The following is an 18,850-nucleotide window of genomic DNA, read 5'->3' as shown; positions in this document are numbered from 1 at the left end:
TTTGTTCGAGGTCCATCTACTGTTTATCAATTAAGTCTGTCTGTCGGTTTTGTTTACGTTGTGAATAAGTTGTTTGTAAGGTGCCGGTAGTTGTTGATATCTGTTAGGAGGCATTCACTCTAAGTTAGCGTACCAGCTTTCCAGAGTCATTTGTTGAAAATACATGTAGTTTGTACTGTAGGTTAAGCATTGAGCAGAGTCCCAGTCAATTCTGTGGTTCATCAGCTCATGATGCACAGCACTGTGATTGTTGGCATCACCCATTCTCATCGCAGGTTGTTGAATGCCAGTCACAAACAACAGTTCTTTTCAGAAATACCCTCATCCAGACGATCAGACAAGATGACCTACCGATCCTCCAGGCTTCAAACCATTTACTACATGATAGAATATTGTTAGCAATACCTTGCCAAAAATAGTGTGCTTGCCATTCAACTCAACTGTGGCTCCAAGAGTGAAAAAGAACTGACTCTGATTATCATTAGGACCAGCATTGGCCATTGCAACCAGTCCCCTTCGCACAAAACGAAGCCTTTGGTGAAATTCATCCTGCGAAAAGATAAACCTTTATTACTACAACCTGGCAATAGAAGCAACACTGCTAACAGATATGGAGCAGTAGATGTCAAGTAATTACAATAATAGAAGTACTATAGTTACACCTAGAATAATGAATTACTAATCTAGAACAGGTTAACATGGGTGGGGATGGGGAAAGATTGGATTGAGGATCAATAGATCTGCACATGGCCAAAAATTTCATTAACTAAAGATTCACAGTTTAGTCGAGAGTTTACAGGTAATCAGGATCTTACTGTTACAAACGCAGTGTGCTGTGGATTTTGAAATATCCACAATTTTGGACTGGATGTTGAATTTGGGTTGTTATACTTGTTTAACAGTATTAAGATCAGGGATTTTATATTTACCCCTCCCTATTTTCTAGAATTGAAAAGATGTTGTGGATTCTGATAGGAAAAATACAGATTGACAACACCACTAACACTTTCAAAAGCTTATGCCATTACCTTGAATGGCTGTCCATATATGGATTCTCCACCTGATTCAGGAAGAGAAACATTGTAATAATTATTATCACAGTAGAGCCTTGCTGTTTCAGACTTGGTTATCTCAATCCTACCCACTAAGATAAGATAAGATAAGATAACTTTATTTATACATGATTTTACCATCAGTCAGCAAAGTTACTGGACTATCTACCCATCTGCCCGACTACTTCAAATCATTTTCCTTGGATATACTTTTTCAGTCACTTACTATATTCACCATCTTGAGAGTTTGAGATAGTGCGGTTCAAATGTAATTATAACAAATCCAAACAAACTACCACATTCAAATAAATAAGCTTGCATAATTATGTGAACTCCAGTTTTTGAAAAATAACTTGTTGGATTGAGAATTTAAACATCACTACTGCTATAGTGTACACAAAAGCATCCTTTATATCACATAGTAGTTTTATTGTAATTTTCATCTAAGTAGAAGAGTTCATGGAAGATCATCTGCCACTTTATGAGGAAAGGGCGGAACAAAGACTACTGTATGGATTGAATGCCAGAAGGGTACTGAAGATGGGGTAGGCCCAAGACACAATTGGAGGAGGACAGAAGAGGAAGAGAGGAAAGAGGTGGGTGAAGGAAAATTTTTGAGTGAGTTCTGCATTGCAGTGGACGACAGAGCTGGTTGGTGGTAGAGTGTAGCCTGGCCTTATGTAACCACTTGGCATGAAGAACATATGTGAAGGAGAACCAATTTGATTAAAAAACTGGCTGATGGTCACAAGTCGTAAACTTACCTGTTCCTGTTCCAGTTGGGTCACCTCCCTGAATACAAAAACCTTACGAACAGATCAAAGAATAAATGGTGAGGTCCAGTTAGTAATATACCAACATATACTAGATAATCCTGGTCTAAAAGGTGGTTTGTAACGTGTAAATTATAGCTACTAACATTATTTTAACTAACACTGGTTGCAGTTTTCATGTATCATGTATGGCTCAATGGATTTTAGTCTGTAAATGTTAGGCAATTTAAGATTGGACTACTAGTACGAGATTGAGTGCAAGTCTGATTATTCAAATTACTACAAAGTGACGTTTCCAGAGTCCTGGCTCTTCATGTTGGTTTTAGGTAGAGAGGGTAGCTCATTGGATGAGATGGGAATGTGACGTGATAATATGAAGCCTAAACAAAGGAAAACAATCCGTTTAATTACTTTCTCAAATTTTGATACACATACAAGTCCTTTGTTTGCTAAGTTTAACCTTCTTAAACTTCAAGATTATATTAAGCTTCAAACTCTCCTTTTCATGCACCAGTTTAATACTGGCAAACTACCAAAGATCTTTGATTCTTTTTTTTGTCAAAACATCTTGTAAACATAATGTAAATACTCGCTTTGCATCTAGATCTACTTTCTATCTTCCAAAAATTTGAACAAATTATGGCAAATTTAATATTCGATTTAATGGACCTAAATTATGGAATGAACTCGATGAAAGATTCAAGTTTTGTACTTCTAATCAATTTAAAAAAGAACTAACTTCGCATTTCATTAGTCTCTATTAATCTTTACTGATATTTTGATGGTTTATGTCTATTTATTTTGTTTTGTTTTGTATATTTAATCTTGTACCAAGTTTGTGATACTTATGTGTACCAATGTATTTGTTGTGCCTCTTTCCTGACTCTTACATTTTTAATTATTATAATTACGGTCACCCAACTAGTTTAGCTTTTTAGTTATCTTGGGTGTCCCACTACTGTATGTACTGCACTGTTTATTTATATATTTATAATTACAATCTTGTAAATTCTTTTAGTCGCTTACAGTAGTAGAAATAAACTGTTGTTGTTGTTGTCTAAAAACTAGAATTGAAAGATTGAATTCCTACTCAGTCTCATACGAGTTTGTACTCAAATCTTAAGTCCCCTTTTATAAGGAGGTAATGTGTCCAGGGTATGGCGATCGATCAGAAAGGACCATTCAGCACCCTGGTTGAAAAAGCGTTCTCTTGTCTATTTTGATTCTCAATCAAATATGAGATGTGAAAAAAAGTTGTGAGAAGTGGAGAAAATGTGAAAGAAGGAAAACCTCTTGGACCTGGGTAATCATGAAAATCTCTCTGAGTGTGATCTAATGGAAAACAGTATCCTTTAGGTGCTAACATAAGATAAAGTTGGCTTTGCAGTGAATGAGATGTGTAATACACATATCAGGGAGCAGAGAAACTTTGCCATCTGGTGCTGGAAAACAACTTGTCATTAAACTTATGGACTGATGGAGACATTGCGACAACCTCAAAGTATTTCATTTTCAGGACAATTTTTCTCTTAGTCTGTAGTTTTCATTATTTGCTTGCTCTCTGTCTCCCTGACGATGGGCTGAACTAAATATCTACTGTGTTTGAGTAAAGAATTAAGCCCCTACAGAAGTAAAAAACTGATTGATCTCTTCAGAGAGTATGTTTATGTCTCTTAAGTGCCCCAAAATGAATTTAATTAAAAATTTCAGCAGCTTGTAAGGACCTACCTTTGACAATTCTGTGGAAAATAGTGCCATCGTAATATCCCTCTAAGCAAAGCTGGATGAAATTCCTGCAGGCTTTAGGAGCTTCTTTTGACCACAACTCAATATCGATTTCTCCACATGTTGTGATAAGGAGTACCTACGGTAAATACCCATAAAAGATAAAGCAACAAAAATCCAGTCATGCCTGGAAACATCAGGGGAGGGAGCAAGTGCTTAAGTGAACAAGTAACAAGAGAGGTAAAAAAACCTGGCGAATTTAAGGAGTTTCAGTTTGGGAGCGGGGTAAATTGTCAATTTCTATATACTGTATATCTTTTATCATTCCCACCTCTCAAATTAACTCCCTTTTAGGAGCAAGAAATTTATTAAGCATTCCTATCATTAGGTACATGTATTAATTAGCTATGGTAGGTCCACATGTATCAGCTTTATTAGTTGCCATAGTTTGACCCTATTCAAATAAAGTATGTATGTATGTTTGTATGTATGTATTCTCTTGATGTACCACCAAGTTCTCTAAACTTACAGTAAGAGATTGTGAAGCAGTCAGTAAGGAGAATCACGATCTTGAGCCTGGGATTGAGTATGACTGCATCAGCTGTTCACAAACCAGCTGATGCTCATACTAAAAAAAAAAGTGTTAAAAACTTTGCAAAGAAATAATTACTTTGAAATGATCGTAAATTTATGACGTTTTTATGGTCAGCAGAAGACCTAATAATAGTTAAACTTTCTATGGTTTCTTAGCCCGTGCCGGCCAGGCGCTACACAGCTCAGCTCAATCAAAACAGTGTTTGGACCCAAGTGTGTTCTTGAAGAAAAGCAGCCCTTGGAACTAAGACTGTTTCTTACCTACGCATAATTTGTATAATAATATCATACCTTTCCATTTGTTGGAGGCTCTTGGATGTATATGTTGCTCATTTTTGCCACGCGTGTTAGTTGTTTAGCCCTGTTCCTGTTTGTTTTTGACTAGAGATCTTGACCGAGTAATTCCTCGACTAAGTAGAGGCTTCAAAATAACACAGCGGTTTTGGTTGTAATGATTCGCTGTGGAGTGTAACAGTCATATAGTGTGCATGCGATGAAAACTGATAAACCCGAGGAGAGTCACGAGAATCGTGTCACAGTTGAAACTACATGTTACTGCGGTAAAACTCTCTAAAAAGTTTTCTTAATAAATGAACTTGGATTGAATCCAGTCACTTACTGAAATATTCCCGGGGGGCGTCGCGGGTGTGAGGGTCGAAGGATGTTGCGGGGGGGGGGGGGGGAGCTGGCGGGCGGAGAAGTGGGGATGTGGATACTCCACGTGGAGGGAAGTGATCTTGCTTTTAAAAGGCGTTGTGTTACAAAGATTTGCCGAGTTTATAAACTTTAAAATTGATTAATTGACGGTTTTCTGATTATCAGTTGTCCGCCGTCCACCCGTCAAAACTTAATAGACAGCGGTTTTGCTTTTACACGCAGCCGTCCGCAGCCGTGTAATTGATTCCACGTGGATAGATTTCAAGATGGCGTCCCGATTTTCCATGTTACGAAATTTGTCGTTTAGGAGAAATCTGCGCCTTCTTTGCCAACAGGTGAGGAGATCTTTCGTAGGAAAGGATAGCACTATATTTATGCTTTCTATAATAAATATTTTCTGTTGATAGAACCGACCAGTCGTCACAAAAGAACGTGCAGTATGTTCGTGTATTTCGATCAAGGATGCAAATTTCAAGGTTGGTTGGTTGGTTGATAATCGTGAAACACTGATCGATTTTTTACCTTCCAAATTAATTTTTCAGCGCTACTTATCTTCTTCTCGTTTTCTTAACTTACAGGAATTTGTAAAACAAAAACAGAGTTTGCGATGTTTGCGAACAACACCAGGTAACATATCAACATGCACGGCGCGCGAGCTATTGTGTTCACTGGATTTATAAAAAGATCGGCCGAAGTTATCGTGTTACTTACCCCGATTTCTGTACCCGTACCATAAATGACTTTACCATTAGCGAGAACATTAGAAGTCATGTTTTTGTTATTCGGTGAACTTCCGGTACAAGTTGTTGTGGGGGTGTGTCGGGGGTGTGAATCAAAAGGCCGGCAAATAACTATTTGAAGTAAATGAATTGTGTACTATTTTAGTGCAGAGTTTTCCCTATAACGGCCTTTAAAAATTTAGGTGATTATTGATCTATTGATGATGGGTTTTGGTTCAAAGGTGTGAATGCAGAAGTCCTGCCTTTCAAATTGTCTGACATTGGGGAAGGAATTGCTGAAGTTACCATTAAAGAATGGTAGGAATAGATTACTTTCATTCATGTAAATCCTTGGAAAAATATAATTATTAGATATTTCAGCAGTGAAGTAATCAAGGCCTCTGTTTGTGTTATCATCTTTAAATACTATCGTCTTGCTGTCAGTAGTGATGTTGAGCTAACAAGAGTAATATTCATTTGGCATTTTCTTGTTAGGTTTGTGAAGCCAGGTGATCATGTCAATCAGTTTGACAGCATTTGTGAAGTACAGAGTGACAAGGTCAGATCTACATAACAGGAAAACGATTTTCTTATAATTATTAACCTGTATGCTGACTTTTAATTTCAAGCTTTGCCATCAAGAATTAACCCACTTTTTGTCTATATCAGGCATCAGTAACAATAACAAGCCGGTTTGATGGTACCATTAGAAAACTGTATTATGAAGTGGACGACATTGCCAGAGTCGGCCTGCCTCTGGTGGACATAGAAATTGTTGCCCATGCTGATGCCAGTAAGTTCAACCTGTGTACTTAGATTTTTATTGTTCTACTAGAAATCTGGAACTAACACTAGCAAATTATGCTAAAGGGTGAGTTTTAGTAAGGAGAGCAAGGATGTCACAGAGAATGGCATACTCTGACCCTTAATGCGAACACTTGCCACTATGGGTTTGTCTGTTGTAAGAATGTTAAAGTAATGCCCTTATTAACAAAGTTGATATTAGTGTTTACTGGCACAATTTATTTCATATTGTGTTCCTTAGATGCTGATGTGGGACCAAGCCCTGCTGAAGATGTCATGGCTGCACAACAGAAGCCCAAACCAACACATGCTATTGAAGAACCGCTTCCACCCCCACCTCCCTCCCCTCAGTCATCAACTCCCCAAACAACAGCCTCACCATCCCCTCCTCAGCAGACCACAGAGAAGGTTCCCAGGAGTGGTGGTAAAGTGCTAGCAGCACCAGCAGTGCGCAAGATTGCAATGGAGCATGATGTAAGGAGAATTATTGCTGAATTTTTTTTTTACTTTTATAATATTCATTAGCAGTTTTCACCAATTTCTTCTGGGGTTGTCAAGGAATTGAAACTTAGACTGAGCCACAATGCTTCCATACAGGAAAATATACCACACATCAAGAAATTTGAAGTTTCTGTAAACCTGAGCAGTAGACACAAAGTTTACATATTTAAAACTACTTTCAAAAATTATTCTCCCATAATTTTTCTCTCTGATACATTAAGCCATTTTCTAATTTCTTTTTTAAAAAAAGGCAAAAAAAAAAAAAAATCCAATAAATACTCATAACCATGTTAATAAGGCCTCATGCAAAATGACTAGACAACCAATTAGCATACATGATACACGATTCAAATTTTATAGAAAGTGTTCACACAGTTAGTTTTCATCTTTTTTGTTTCAGATTGCACTGGCTGATGTTCCAGGAACTGGTAAAGAAGGAAGAATCCTTAAAGAAGACATCATGCGTTACCTTGAAGAAATGAAAACCAAAACCACCCTAGGTACAATTTATCATCAACTTTGTTTTCCAAGTCAACTTAGTTTTGCAACTTTAAAAAAATTCCATCGTATAATAAATTGTTGCTGAGTATATTTGGCCATGTCTTCATAGCCCCTACCCCCACAGTAGAAGCATCAGCAGCTGCCCCTACTGTCCCACCCACCCCAATCAGAAGACCGGAGGTGATGCTCGAAGACAGAACAGAATCAATAACAGGAATCAGGAAAGCTATGGCTAAAGCTATGACTGCATCGCTTGCAATTCCTCATTTTGGCTACAAGGATGAAATAATTCTAAATGAGCTTGTTAGGTAAGGAATATTTGTCACTTAGGAATGATTTTACTATCTTGGACATGCTAATCTTGACACATAAGCAGGGGATATCATAATCAGAACAAGTCAAGGCAAATAAGTGATTTTTTGCCTTTGTTATGGCCTGTTTTGGTTTTTGCCAGTTATCTTTCCTTCAGTCATTTCTTGCCTTCAATTTTGAAGCCATTAACAGCAGTCTGCTTGTGTAATGATATCTCAATTCTGTTCACCTCTTTAATAGCTATCAGTCAGATTAACATCTGTCGTTAGACAACTTTTATGGTCGCACACAGCCTAATTAGGTTCACAGACATTGGTAATTATTTAGTTTAAAATAATTAAACTGTTTTTTCTTGCATAGGCTGAGAAATCGCAGTAAAGAATCATTTGTGTCCAGGGGGGTGAAGCTATCTTTCATGCCAATGTTCATCAAGGCGACATCAATGGCTCTGTTACATTTTCCAATATTAAACAGTTCAGTGGATCTAGACTGTGAGAACATCACTTTTAAGGTAAGTAGTCGAAGCAAAAAAAAATTCATTTTATATAAAGATATCTTTTTAGGTTGCAGTGTTGTTTTGTGACAGGCGGTACCAATCTGAAGCAAGGGCAGGTTAAAAAAAGTCACAAAACTGTTTAACACATCAAATAAATACTATCTGCTAGCAATAACTATTCTTTGATCTCTAGTGGTGTGTGTGGTAATTGAAAATTTAGGTTGCCTCTTGCAAGCTGAAGTAAGATTTGTTAGCTCGGCAGTCGCAAATGATGTCAAAATACACTAGATATACATGATAAAAATGAAGTGATCATTTGTCTCACAATGTCGTCACTTTGATGTAGATCATGACATTTTGACTGCATACTTTGTCAGGAGATGATGCCGACTTTGGAAGCTTAGCAGTTACACAGAGCTTGCTAGCACTGTTGTCATATCCTTGCCAGCTATCTTTATCACATCCCTGTACAACAAATTGGGAGCATATATTTGTAGTAATTGAGATAAGTCAACTAGTTGAGTTCTTCAGGTAGAGTTAAGCCACTATTAATAATTAGACTGTCTTGTTTTTATAGGGCTCTCACAACATTGGTGTTGCCATGGATACACAACAAGGTTTATTAGTACCAAATGTTAAAAATGTACAAAACAAGTCAATATTTGATATTGCCGTGGAACTTAACAGACTTCATCAGCAAGGACTCACTGGTAAATTAACACCTGATGATCTGACAGGAGGGACTTTTACTTTATCGAATATTGGATCGGTGAGTTGCATTTCACAGCTTGAAATAGCAATGAAACAACATCCAGATCAACCAACATGGTAAAGTCTGCATATAAGCCAAGTGGCCCATCAGGCAGGCACTTATCTCCAGTTTCTGTAGCATGATGTGACTAGGAGTATTTCTACTCCACCCTGGAAAGGATACTAGTCCATTGCATTTGCCGATACCATTTATACACCTGGATTGAGAGAGGCACTGTATAAGTGAAGTGTCTTTGCCCAAGAACACAGCACAAAGTCTCTGTCCAGGGCTCCAACCCGGACTGTTTGATCCTGGGACGAGCGCATTAACCACAAGGCCACCGTGCCTCCATAAACCAACCAACATGCTTGTACATATTTCTCAGTTTTTTCAGGATGTCCATGTGCAATTCAAAAATCATAATTAGACGAGTGCTGTGGAACATCAGTTCCACCTTTTAGCAGTTATAATGATATTCGTTTGTACAGGTTTACAACTAGACAGTACAGTTAATCATACAAAAATGTGTGCATGGTTGTCTTTGCACATAGATTGACATTGTGTGTTACTAATAATAATGTGATTCGCAATCGCAGATTGGAGGAACATATGCCAAACCAGTGATAATGCCACCTGAAGTAGCCATCGGTGCGATTGGAAGAATACAGGTTTGAGTCAACTTAACTGTATACAGTTGGCACAACAAAAAGTAAAGGGGAGCAGCGATGGCATAGTAATGAGAGCGCTCTCCTCTCACCAATGTGGCCTGGGTCCAATTCCAGCCCAGTGTCATATGTGGGTTGAGTTTGTTGTTGGTTCTCACCTTGCTCAGAAGGTTTTTCTCTGGGTTCTGTGGTCTTCCTCCTTCCGCAAAAACCAACACTCCAAATTCCAATTTGACCAGGATAGAGGACCCGCATAAAAACCAGCCAAGGCTGATGTGGTTTCCTCTTTAAATATCGTTATTTATGTAGTAAATATTTAAAAAAATATATAATTGTAATATATTTTACCAGTTTATAGCAAATTGGTGTGTTTAAGACCAGATTAAGCCTGCAGTTTTCATCCCAAAGTTGCTGCCAAAGCAAATGACAATTGCACCATGATGATGATGCTACAAATTTCAGTGTATTCCAAAGTGCTGGCACTATTCATTGATTGATAATATAAGAATTAGAACTTTTTAAGGTTACCGTAAACCTTCGCGGGTGTCCTTAGCGAAAAAAAATATTACCGCGCTGTCTTAAAGACAACCACTACAAATTATATATCAATGCAAAGGTTATAGAATGCTCTATTCGATAAAAATTGTTTTGTCTCAATTTTTTTTAATCATAGGGCGAGCGCGACCTAAAAGCGTGAAATGACTGATGTTCCATTGAGTGAATTTATCGGGTATCAAACTTGACCGCATCAACAAAGCTACTGCATTATATCATTTACGAGACATCAATCATCAAAACCGTGTGAGGGTTTGTCGATATTCCTATTGGTTGTTTTGCAAAATTTCTGTCATTAGTTTGATGTCCAAAAATACAGCGACACGTTTTACGACGAAGGCCATTGCAGGAGATCAATTTTGAAAAACGCAAATCCCCCACATGGTTTTGAAAATTAGCTTGAAAAATTGGCTAGTTTGAGAAATTGGGGGTAAAACTACTGCAGTGTTTGACCGAGGGGAGGGAAATCAACTTTGGCTTGAGTTATTGAGAGGTTAGAAAAATAGAGGGTCTGTGAAATCACGGTTTCAATGTATAAGAAGCGTGGCAAGCAGAGATGTCCTTTAACCAAACATATTTTATACTTACATGATGTTTCATCACTTCTCACACAGGAAGTCCCAAAGTTTGATGAGAATGATAATGTATACAAAGCACACATAGTGAACATCAGCTGGTCAGCAGATCATAGAGTTATAGAAGGTGCAACAATGGCAAGATTCTCTAATCTGTGGAAATCATACCTGGAGAACCCTGCATCAATGCTTATGGACTTGAGATAACATTTTATGCTGTAACTGGAAGTTACAGAATTATGTTTAGGAACATTCAAATTGTTTGAAAAATCTAGTACATCATGGCATCAACAATTAATCCGACCAATGATTTTTGACATATTGTTAGTTGTGCATGTAACTTAAAGGAAAATTTGATCAAGAATTGGAGGTGTGAATACAACAATTTGGCTGTATTCCCGGAGTCTTGATCTTCAAAATTATGACATAAAAATCCTAAGTCAAATATGGTCAAGTATGCATTATGTACAAAGGTTGGCTTAAGCAACGTTAGAGATCACCTCAGGTGACTAACATTATTAATTTTTGTGTAAGGTTAATCTGAAATCTGAAGGTTAATATCTTGTTCTCAAAGGTTCTGAAACTGAACTGAACACCTTAATTTTACCCACAGTCACTCATTCATGGAAAAAAAAATGGGTTTAGATTATTTTATCATTAAATTGAACTATGAAATCTACTTCTGGAGTGGATTTTTGGGACTCCTAATCCATTTTAAGATTTTAGCAAAGAAATGCAAAATCTGTGCTGCAATTTAAGAAATTATGTTGATTTTTCCAGTGAAATGTACCCTTGATGTTTTGACAGTAATATTTTTGTGTGCAGTTGTGGAAAAGTGACAATCAGACAGGTATTTTGATGATAGACTCAAATTATTACCAAAATATTTTATTTTTTATTTTCACTTTATATACAGTGACTCTTTATATTTAACAATTAGATTACAAACTCGAGATTTTTATCAAGTGATAAATGACAAGGGCGCAGCCTGAGTCATAGACTGAAATAAAACTGGCCACAATGTAGAACATAAAATGACTAATGAGGGGACACATTTTTTGTAGGTTACAAGTTTGTTATTTAAGCTTTACAAAGGAGTAGTTTGGTATACAACTGGTTGATAAGTGTGTTAAATAAATTATACTTCAACCAATAATTTTATGCCCACAGAAACGACTTTGTAAGGTAATTATTTAAAGGATCACTTTTTTCATGGCAGAGTCTCATTTATTGTTTATAAAATAATGTCTGCAGGCATTTATTAGAGTCAAAGATATTTTCTTACATAAAATCAGCTGAGTGTAGTTGAGAACATTTGAATGTCCCCGACGACAAAGCTTCTTCCTGAACTGTACTATAACTTACATTCTAGAAGGGTAGAAAATTTACAAAATTGCAGATTAATAAAGCGATAATAATCACTTAATGTGTTTCATTCGTTGTAGTAAATTACTGTAATACAGTTTGGATAACAGGTACTTTGGGATTTGGGAGCAATAGATGGTACTTCTTATTATATAAACACCATTATACCAGGGGAGACTTCATGTGAAAACATGTTATCTTCACATGTGAAAAGATCACCATTACTATGTTTAGCTACAATAAATCGTACATTTTGCAGTGAGAGTGGTATTTCTTTGGTGTTTATATAATAAAATAATGGAACATAACATGGCTGCCTGGAGATATAAAATTTCTCTTCTCGTGTTGAAGAATATTTCACTCATTTCTTGCCGTCACTAGTGAAATATTTTTCAACACTCTCTGCGTGGCCATGTAATATCCTCTTTTTATTGTTTTGTGGAGTAAGCATGAAAAATTAACTCCCAAAATACCAAGGGGGGAACCATGGGATCCATAAAAGGTTTTCCTTTTTCGAACTCATCAGACTTTACTTGCCCTCTGATCAATGATGTGTAATAAATTAAACTAGAGCAGGACACTGGTTGGACTTTTCCTTCACTGATGGTGACAAAACCCTATCAAATTAATGCCACTCATTAAAATCGTTCAGAAAGATGAAATGCATAGTTTCTTCATTGGCAGTGGCGAGTTGTGGACCATGTGAACTTCACTCTTCTCAAACTCATTAATTATTCATCAATTTAAAACAAAGGAAATCATGACCTTGAAGGAGGTTTGGATACCCGGTCTTAAGTAGCAATGATTTCGACCATTTTACTTCTCCGTTTACTCCTTAGTTTTTGTTTTGATTGAGAAGATATATCAAACACTTAAGACAGTGTTTCATGGGCTATCCAAACACATTTCGTCAAAAATACTCTGCTGCGCATCATATTTTCGACTTTCTTCTCAGATCTCAATGAAACACCATCTCTTGTGTTTGATATATTACTTGAAACATTTGCACTTTGGAGAAGATACAGCATATATGTATAACGTCATCAAACAAAGTTAATGAAGTTTTCAAACTGCAATCCTGTGAGCTTTCTAAAGTTAGGGATAGTTTGTGGACAGGAAAAATTTGTTTTATAATAGTATCCTACACAGACATTCTTATGGCTCGTCATGAAAGAGATTGCATGATGAGCAATAAGGAAGTCTGCATAGGAGGCTGGCTTAATATGTGCTTGAATTGAAATTCAGAATATTAAGAAAATTTCTCTTTTCTAAACTCATTTGTCTACCAGGCAAATTATTGTGCTGCTACAACCCCCTGGTGGAAAGGTTAATATTTGCTCTTATTCCAAATCACAAGGAAGTGGTTTAATCTACCAGAACCAAAACACTTCACCAGACCCTAGATATTCATGACAGACCAATGCAAAATTATAGCTGTGTTGTAGTGTGCAAACACAAGTAAAATCCAACATTCGATGTTATCAGTCTGATTCTGAGGAAGAATCCTGATTTTTCCTTTTCTTCTTACTTCTTTTCCTCTTTTCCCTGTGCTTGTGCCTCTTGTTGTGTTTGTGCTTTGAACTTTCTTTCCTAAGAGTTGATGTTAAGCTAATTATTTTCTTACCAATGTATCACCAGGGACTGTAATAAAACAGTCAAATTCTTAATCGTTATGGATTGTGCTAGGTCACATTAATTGATTGTCTCTCAATTTCAACACATTTTCAGGCAATACATCATAGATTTTACCCTTCACGGCCCCTCAAAACAATGATATCAACTGTTTATTAACTGAGAGTGAGGTCTTTACAGGAAAATCTCAAACCAAGACTGTATTGACTGCAAGGTCAATATGGCAATGCCAGGGTTTGAGATTTTTCCATAAAGACCACACATTTGAGCTTAACAAGTTGTTTATTATATGGCTTTTTGCTCTGTTTTTTTTTTTTTTATATATATACAATATATACTAACTTGTGATGTTTCTTTGTCTTTGTTCTCTTTCTTCTGTGACTGTCAGAGTCATTGTCACCTGAAATAATGTCATTACTGTTTATCATTTTTTTTTTACAATATGTAGTTTCAGAAAATATCCATTATTACTCCCCCTACAGAAGTGGTTGGAATTTCCTAGGAGTGGGGGTTCAATAAGACCATAAAAATATTTAAAGACACGTATAAAGCGTAAAATAACCGGAATTTCTATAGGGGTGGGGATGGGGCTTAGAAAAAATCCCTTCTGTGAGGGAGGTATGAATATTTTCTGGAACTATGTCAACTTGAGAAAAGGAAACATTGTCAAAAAGTTATCATTTGACTTCACACATCAGCACACAGACAGATATTAACAATAATATTGACATCATCATCCAAGTGATTGATCATCACAGTTATGTATACAACTTAAACAGTTGTGAAAATATAGCCTGAAAAAAATGTGTGAACAAGTGCAGTGCTCTACCAATAGCGAGCTATCAAGCCAACTGGGAGCATGTCGTGTCAGGTATTACTTTCACATCTAACCATTGATGCTTTAATATTATTAGTTTCAACACTTCAAATGGAATGGATCCAAAGAAAAAGCACAATTCAGGTCCCATAAATGTGCTGTAAAGCCCAAAATAGAATACCCTTCTTGTAATTTTGATGAATAACCCAAACACATCAGCCGCCAAACTAGGATAAAGATGAAAGTGAAATTACTGCAAAGTTCCTTACTCTGGTCGCTTTCATCTGTTGTTGGTGTATGGTGTCTTTTTGTTCTGCAATAAAAATAATGAACTCAGGCTTGCCTTTAATGATTATCTTATTTTAACAATTTATTATTAACCTGATATTTACGTAACATTAGTTTGATACAGATCCTTGATAAGATCCTCACAAAGATCCTCAAAAAAAGATTTCCAGGGGATCCTGTAAGATGCTGCAGGATCCTGGATGTATAATTCAAGGGTTTCGTGCAAAAGGGTGTATACCGCTCTTTGGGCCGATTTTCATTTTTTGAGGATCAAGCTACTGTAATTTTGGGCAGACTGACTTGTTTTGACATAAAAAGCATTGTTCCATAATTGTTTTTGTTGATTTGTGCATCATTTTTGAGAAATAACGTCTGCAAAAAACTCAGTTTTCCAAGGGCATCTTTTGGAGATCTTTGTTGAATGAAAAACAAAAGAAACCTTTTGCTTCACTAAACAATGAAGTCACCAAAGCATGGCATTTGCTGCTAGCTGTTCGATCTGATACAAGTTTTATTATTCACATAATTACCCTAATCTCTCACTGTTGCTTTGTTAGCGCAAGCGAATAAGGCACTGAACGGGCTGGATTCAAGTTTGTTTTGTCATGACACCAGTTCAATACGAGGTCGGTTGATTTTTTTTTTCCAGTCTATTTCTCTACTTCTTTCAAAAATAAAAACATCTGTAAATAATGTAAATGTAATTTGTTTACCCACGGAGCACCAAGGAGTTCACAGAACTCGCTCAGATATGTCAGTGCATTCAAGGATTGAATTGGAATTTGAGAAATGTTGGTTTTTGAGGAGAGGGGAAAACCGAAGTACCCGGAGAAAAACCTCTTGGAGCAGAGAAGAGAACCAACAACAAACTCAACCCACATAATATTATGATGCCGGGTCCGTGAATTGAACCCGGGACACATTGGTGGGAGGCGAGCGCTCTCACCACTGCGCCATCCCTGCTCCCCCATCTATTTAAAAAAACCTGCGCTGTTGAAGCTGCTAAAAGTAACCGTTTAAGTTTGCATTGTGTCGAAATCCACCTCCAAACTCCAAAAGATGCCGCTTGGAAAACTGAGTATTTTTACATATGTTATTTCTCAAAAATGAGGCGCAAATCAACAAAAACAATTATGCAACCATGCTTTTCATGTCAAAACAAGGCAGTCTGCCAAACATCAGCTTGATCCTGCACAAAATAAAAATCGGCCCAAAAAGCCATATACACGCCCTTTTTGCACAAAAGCCTTCAACTGCTACTCACCATACATGGTTAACTGTGCTAAGACTTAATCTTGTTACCAACAATTTACTGGTCTATATGAATTTTATGCAGCAAAAAATACAATGCTCTGCTCATGAAATATCAGATTTTCCTTGAGGAAAAGTATCTGGACTATAGACATGCTACTTAGGATCTGAAATCAGAGAAACTAACCTATTATAAATAAATCATGCTACATTTTGCCAAATTCTCGGGACTAACATTAAAAGAAGCATATGACAATCAGTAACAAGAATTAATGTTTTGAGCTCTAAAAAAAGTTGGATGCATACTTTTTAGAAGCTGGTGGAGAATATGATGCAGATCTTTTCCGTGGAACATCTCTTTCCTTTAAAGTCCTTTCTAATGACTGAGACCTTCTAAAAAACAATTAAATATGACTGGATGACACTGAGAAAAGAATAGAAGTATTCTTTTTACTAAGATGAGATTCTTGGAAAACAGTTACCAAATCAACAAAACAAACTGTTGTAAACAAGGCTGTGGTCTAAGAAAAACTAAGAGAAGCCGAAAGGCTCCTGAGCATGAAATCCTGGGTGCCCAGCACCAAAGCTGATTTGAAAAAAGTAAGTTTTTCCAGCCACCCAAAGGCAAAAGTTAGCTGCCTGTGGCACCTGGGCACCTCTAGAGCAAAACCCTGGTTGTAACATAAAAGATGATTACATGATACTGTTGGAAATAAGTGTCCAATAAAATAACATGTTGAGTTGTTTCCACCACTAAAAATCAACTTAGCATACGTGTACATTAAATGCGTACTCACCATAATTTAAATACAAGAATGACAGACAAGAGTGACTATGTGGTCTTGTTTGGTATTTCTTACACGTCTAGCTTAGCCTGATTCTCAGACGGTCCAGATCGCTTGTGGCCTGCACCATCTGAGAATCAGGCTACTTCCAGCTGTGTATTTGAAAAACTGTTCACTGTAGTCATTTTCAACCTTGATGAAGTTGAAGTTAGTAAACCTTTTTATCTGACTTGCACATTATCTATCCATATAGTCATCTTACCGAGAAGACCTCTGTCTTTCTTTTTCTGGTTTCCTTTTCTGAATCTTTGTTTTCTTAGCTCTTGATTTTGTGTCTGAATCAGATGAGGATGGGGTTGATGTCGAACTGACACTGATTTCCTTATCACTGTCATCCTCACTGGATGTACTGCTCACGTCAACAACAACATCCTTCTTAGGGTCAACACGAACAAAATTACGACACTGAAAAGTCAGGTGGCCACCTGATCAAATCAACAAGCAAGTATTCAAGTGAGAATTACGATGAAAGGTTACATGTATGTCACGTATGTGGTGTATGTGACTTATGGGATGGCCTTTGATTATAGTATTTTCATGTGGGGTAACACAGTTTGCTGCTCTTTACAACAAAAACAGGGTGCTTTTGGATCTTTGCTCCCACTCTATTGAGGGGAGAGGAATGGTTAAGAGAGGAGGAAGAATAGCCCAATTTCGATAAATCAAAATTCAGCGTATAACAATAGACCTTAGTATGAGGCTCTGGGGAATAACTACAGAGTTTGTGGGGTTTATTCCCCAGAGCCTTGTACCAAGGTCTATTGTTCAAGGTTGAATTTTGATACATCCAAATTGGTCTATTGATATGCAGGGATATGCAATTTCTCATGCCTAGCTGAGAATTTTGAGTTATAGCAGCCTTAATGGACACAATTTTGAAAGATATGTAAACTCAAACAAATGAAACAAAGAAAAGTCCACTTCCTCTCAATCTCCAATTTTGAATGGAAAAGCCACAGTGCTATTTTTTGGTGAAAAATCTCAATTAGACTGAGACCAGAAATCGTTCAAAACATCTTTGGAAGTTTTCAGAACATCCCTGGATATCTTCAGATGTCTTCAGATATCCCAGTGTGGTCCTTAGAAAGAGTACCTAAATTGTGTCACATAAAATTGCACTATGTAAATGCCCAGCTAAACAAAGAGCAATTGATCTGTTAAAACTGAACTATTTGTATACTTCCAATGTTACAGAAACGAAATAAAATTGAACTGTCCATGCCATTCTTAGTTTTTGTTTTTCCCTTCAACAGGGTGTCATTTTTTGGCTTTGGCTTTAAAATAGGGTTTCACTTCACAGCACACACCTATCTGAAATTTACAGAAGTTCCCCTCACCCCAGGGGATCACCTTGAAAAATCCTGGCACTTGCGTGATAATAATCGCAAGCCTATGCATGACTCAAGAAAAAGAATGGCAGGTATAAGGGAGGAGAGAGCAGTGGTAAAAATAAATCTTGAAAGGAGGGAGGAAAATGCGTTCAAAAGTGAGGAAATTGGGATACTCAATAACCTGTTTATTTTCTCTCTCCTCCCTTGGCAAATGGTCTAGTCAAATTGTAATTAATTTCAAACTTACTGTAGCCACATTTTTTGCATCCCGTTCTTTGGCTCTCTGTATTCTGGTTTGTCAATCTCCCTATTAAATCTGGATATAGAAGGTATGACGTCTCTTACTAGTAACTCATATGAGCTTCGGCTTCAACTCACAGCACATGTACTATGACATATATTGAGGCGGACTTGAATAGAACGCCATTTTCAAAAGAATATTTGTAAACTGTACCTACCTTTTATATCTGAAGAACTCATCATTGAATGTAAGGAAGAATCTCTGCGCAGTTAAGAGTAAAAAGTTGTAAAAACGTGGCTTACTCGATAAGATTTTAAATGTTGTAGGTTCAAAACGCCGCCATGGTTATTGGATGCGAGGGACTGGAACTGACTTGTACTTAGACCCCGCTCAAATAGCG

The 18,850-nt window shown here is 37.0% G+C and overlaps 3 protein-coding genes across 6 annotated transcripts in view; 1 reads left to right on the top strand and 2 right to left on the bottom strand.

Annotated features, from left to right (window-relative positions):
* Positions 1-4,755, bottom strand: part of LOC110055645 (spliceosome-associated protein CWC27 homolog) — a 33,992-nt gene extending 29,237 nt beyond the window's left edge. Inside the window, exons 1-5 of the mRNA XM_020762023.2 lie at positions 4,436-4,755; positions 3,554-3,689; positions 1,817-1,858; positions 1,029-1,060; positions 406-549 (exon numbers count right to left, since the gene is read on the bottom strand). Coding sequence (XP_020617682.2) covers positions 406-549; positions 1,029-1,060; positions 1,817-1,858; positions 3,554-3,689; positions 4,436-4,477 — 396 coding nt within the window. The 5' untranslated portion in view covers positions 4,478-4,755. The remainder of the gene's footprint in view (positions 1-405; positions 550-1,028; positions 1,061-1,816; positions 1,859-3,553; positions 3,690-4,435) is intronic.
* LOC110055644 (lipoamide acyltransferase component of branched-chain alpha-keto acid dehydrogenase complex, mitochondrial-like) lies at positions 524-12,307 on the top strand. 3 transcript variants are annotated; one of them, XM_089286172.1, is made up of 14 exons: positions 524-629; positions 1,504-1,884; positions 5,024-5,136; positions 5,209-5,428; positions 5,763-5,838; positions 6,016-6,079; positions 6,190-6,313; positions 6,566-6,798; positions 7,226-7,325; positions 7,436-7,634; positions 7,999-8,149; positions 8,712-8,903; positions 9,482-9,553; positions 10,720-12,307. In XM_089286172.1, the coding sequence occupies exons 2-14, from the start codon at positions 1,794-1,796 to the stop codon at positions 10,885-10,887; spliced, it is 1,803 nt and encodes a 600-aa protein (XP_089142298.1). In that variant the 5' UTR covers positions 524-629; positions 1,504-1,793; the 3' UTR covers positions 10,888-12,307. The 3 variants fall into 3 exon arrangements, with proteins under 3 accessions (XP_089142298.1, XP_089142299.1, XP_020617681.2); XM_089286173.1 differs by having other exon boundaries at positions 528-629; positions 1,501-1,884; XM_020762022.2 differs by lacking the exon at positions 524-629 and having other exon boundaries at positions 689-1,884; positions 5,209-5,277; positions 5,380-5,428.
* Positions 11,553-18,807, bottom strand: LOC149113619 (uncharacterized). 2 transcript variants are annotated; one of them, XM_089286174.1, is made up of 7 exons: positions 18,668-18,807; positions 18,457-18,525; positions 17,081-17,303; positions 16,340-16,426; positions 14,764-14,807; positions 14,020-14,077; positions 11,553-13,635 (listed from the first exon to the last, which is right to left on the bottom strand). In XM_089286174.1, exons 1-7 carry the CDS (start codon positions 18,690-18,692, stop codon positions 13,527-13,529), a joined length of 615 nt encoding a protein of 204 aa, XP_089142300.1. In that variant the 5' UTR covers positions 18,693-18,807; the 3' UTR covers positions 11,553-13,526. The 2 variants fall into 2 exon arrangements, with proteins under 2 accessions (XP_089142300.1, XP_089142301.1); XM_089286175.1 differs by having other exon boundaries at positions 16,340-16,423.
* Positions 18,808-18,850: the final 43 nt, after the last annotated feature.

Source organism: Orbicella faveolata, unplaced genomic scaffold (assembly GCF_042242905.1).
Source record: "Orbicella faveolata isolate gen_17 unplaced genomic scaffold, um_ofav_v1 contig_14, whole genome shotgun sequence".
NCBI lineage: Eukaryota > Metazoa > Cnidaria > Anthozoa > Scleractinia > Merulinidae > Orbicella > Orbicella faveolata.
The sequence above is the reverse complement of the archived record's forward strand: the minus strand, read 5'-3'. Positions and strand labels throughout refer to the sequence as shown.

What these genes read in the sequence shown, in the direction of transcription:
- LOC149113619 (XM_089286174.1), bottom strand. Translation starts at nt 18,692, where the DNA reads ATGATGAGTTCTTCAGATATAAAAG. An exon ending in ATGCAAAAAATGTGGCTACA is followed by an intron (nt 17,304 to 18,456) that starts GTAAGTTTGAAA and finishes TGATTTGATCAG; the next exon opens with GTGGCCACCTGACTTTTCAG. An exon ending in TCTCCACCAGCTTCTAAAAA is followed by an intron (nt 14,808 to 16,339) that starts GTATGCATCCAA and finishes TTTTTATTGCAG; the next exon opens with AACAAAAAGACACCATACAC.
- LOC110055644 (XM_089286172.1), top strand. Translation starts at nt 1,794, where the DNA reads ATGGTCACAAGTCGTAAACTTACCTGTTCCTGTTCCAGTTGGGTCACC. An exon ending in GAAAACCAAAACCACCCTAG is followed by an intron (nt 7,326 to 7,435) that starts GTACAATTTATC and finishes ATGTCTTCATAG; the next exon opens with CCCCTACCCCCACAGTAGAA. An exon ending in GTGCGATTGGAAGAATACAG is followed by an intron (nt 9,554 to 10,719) that starts GTTTGAGTCAAC and finishes CTTCTCACACAG; the next exon opens with GAAGTCCCAAAGTTTGATGA.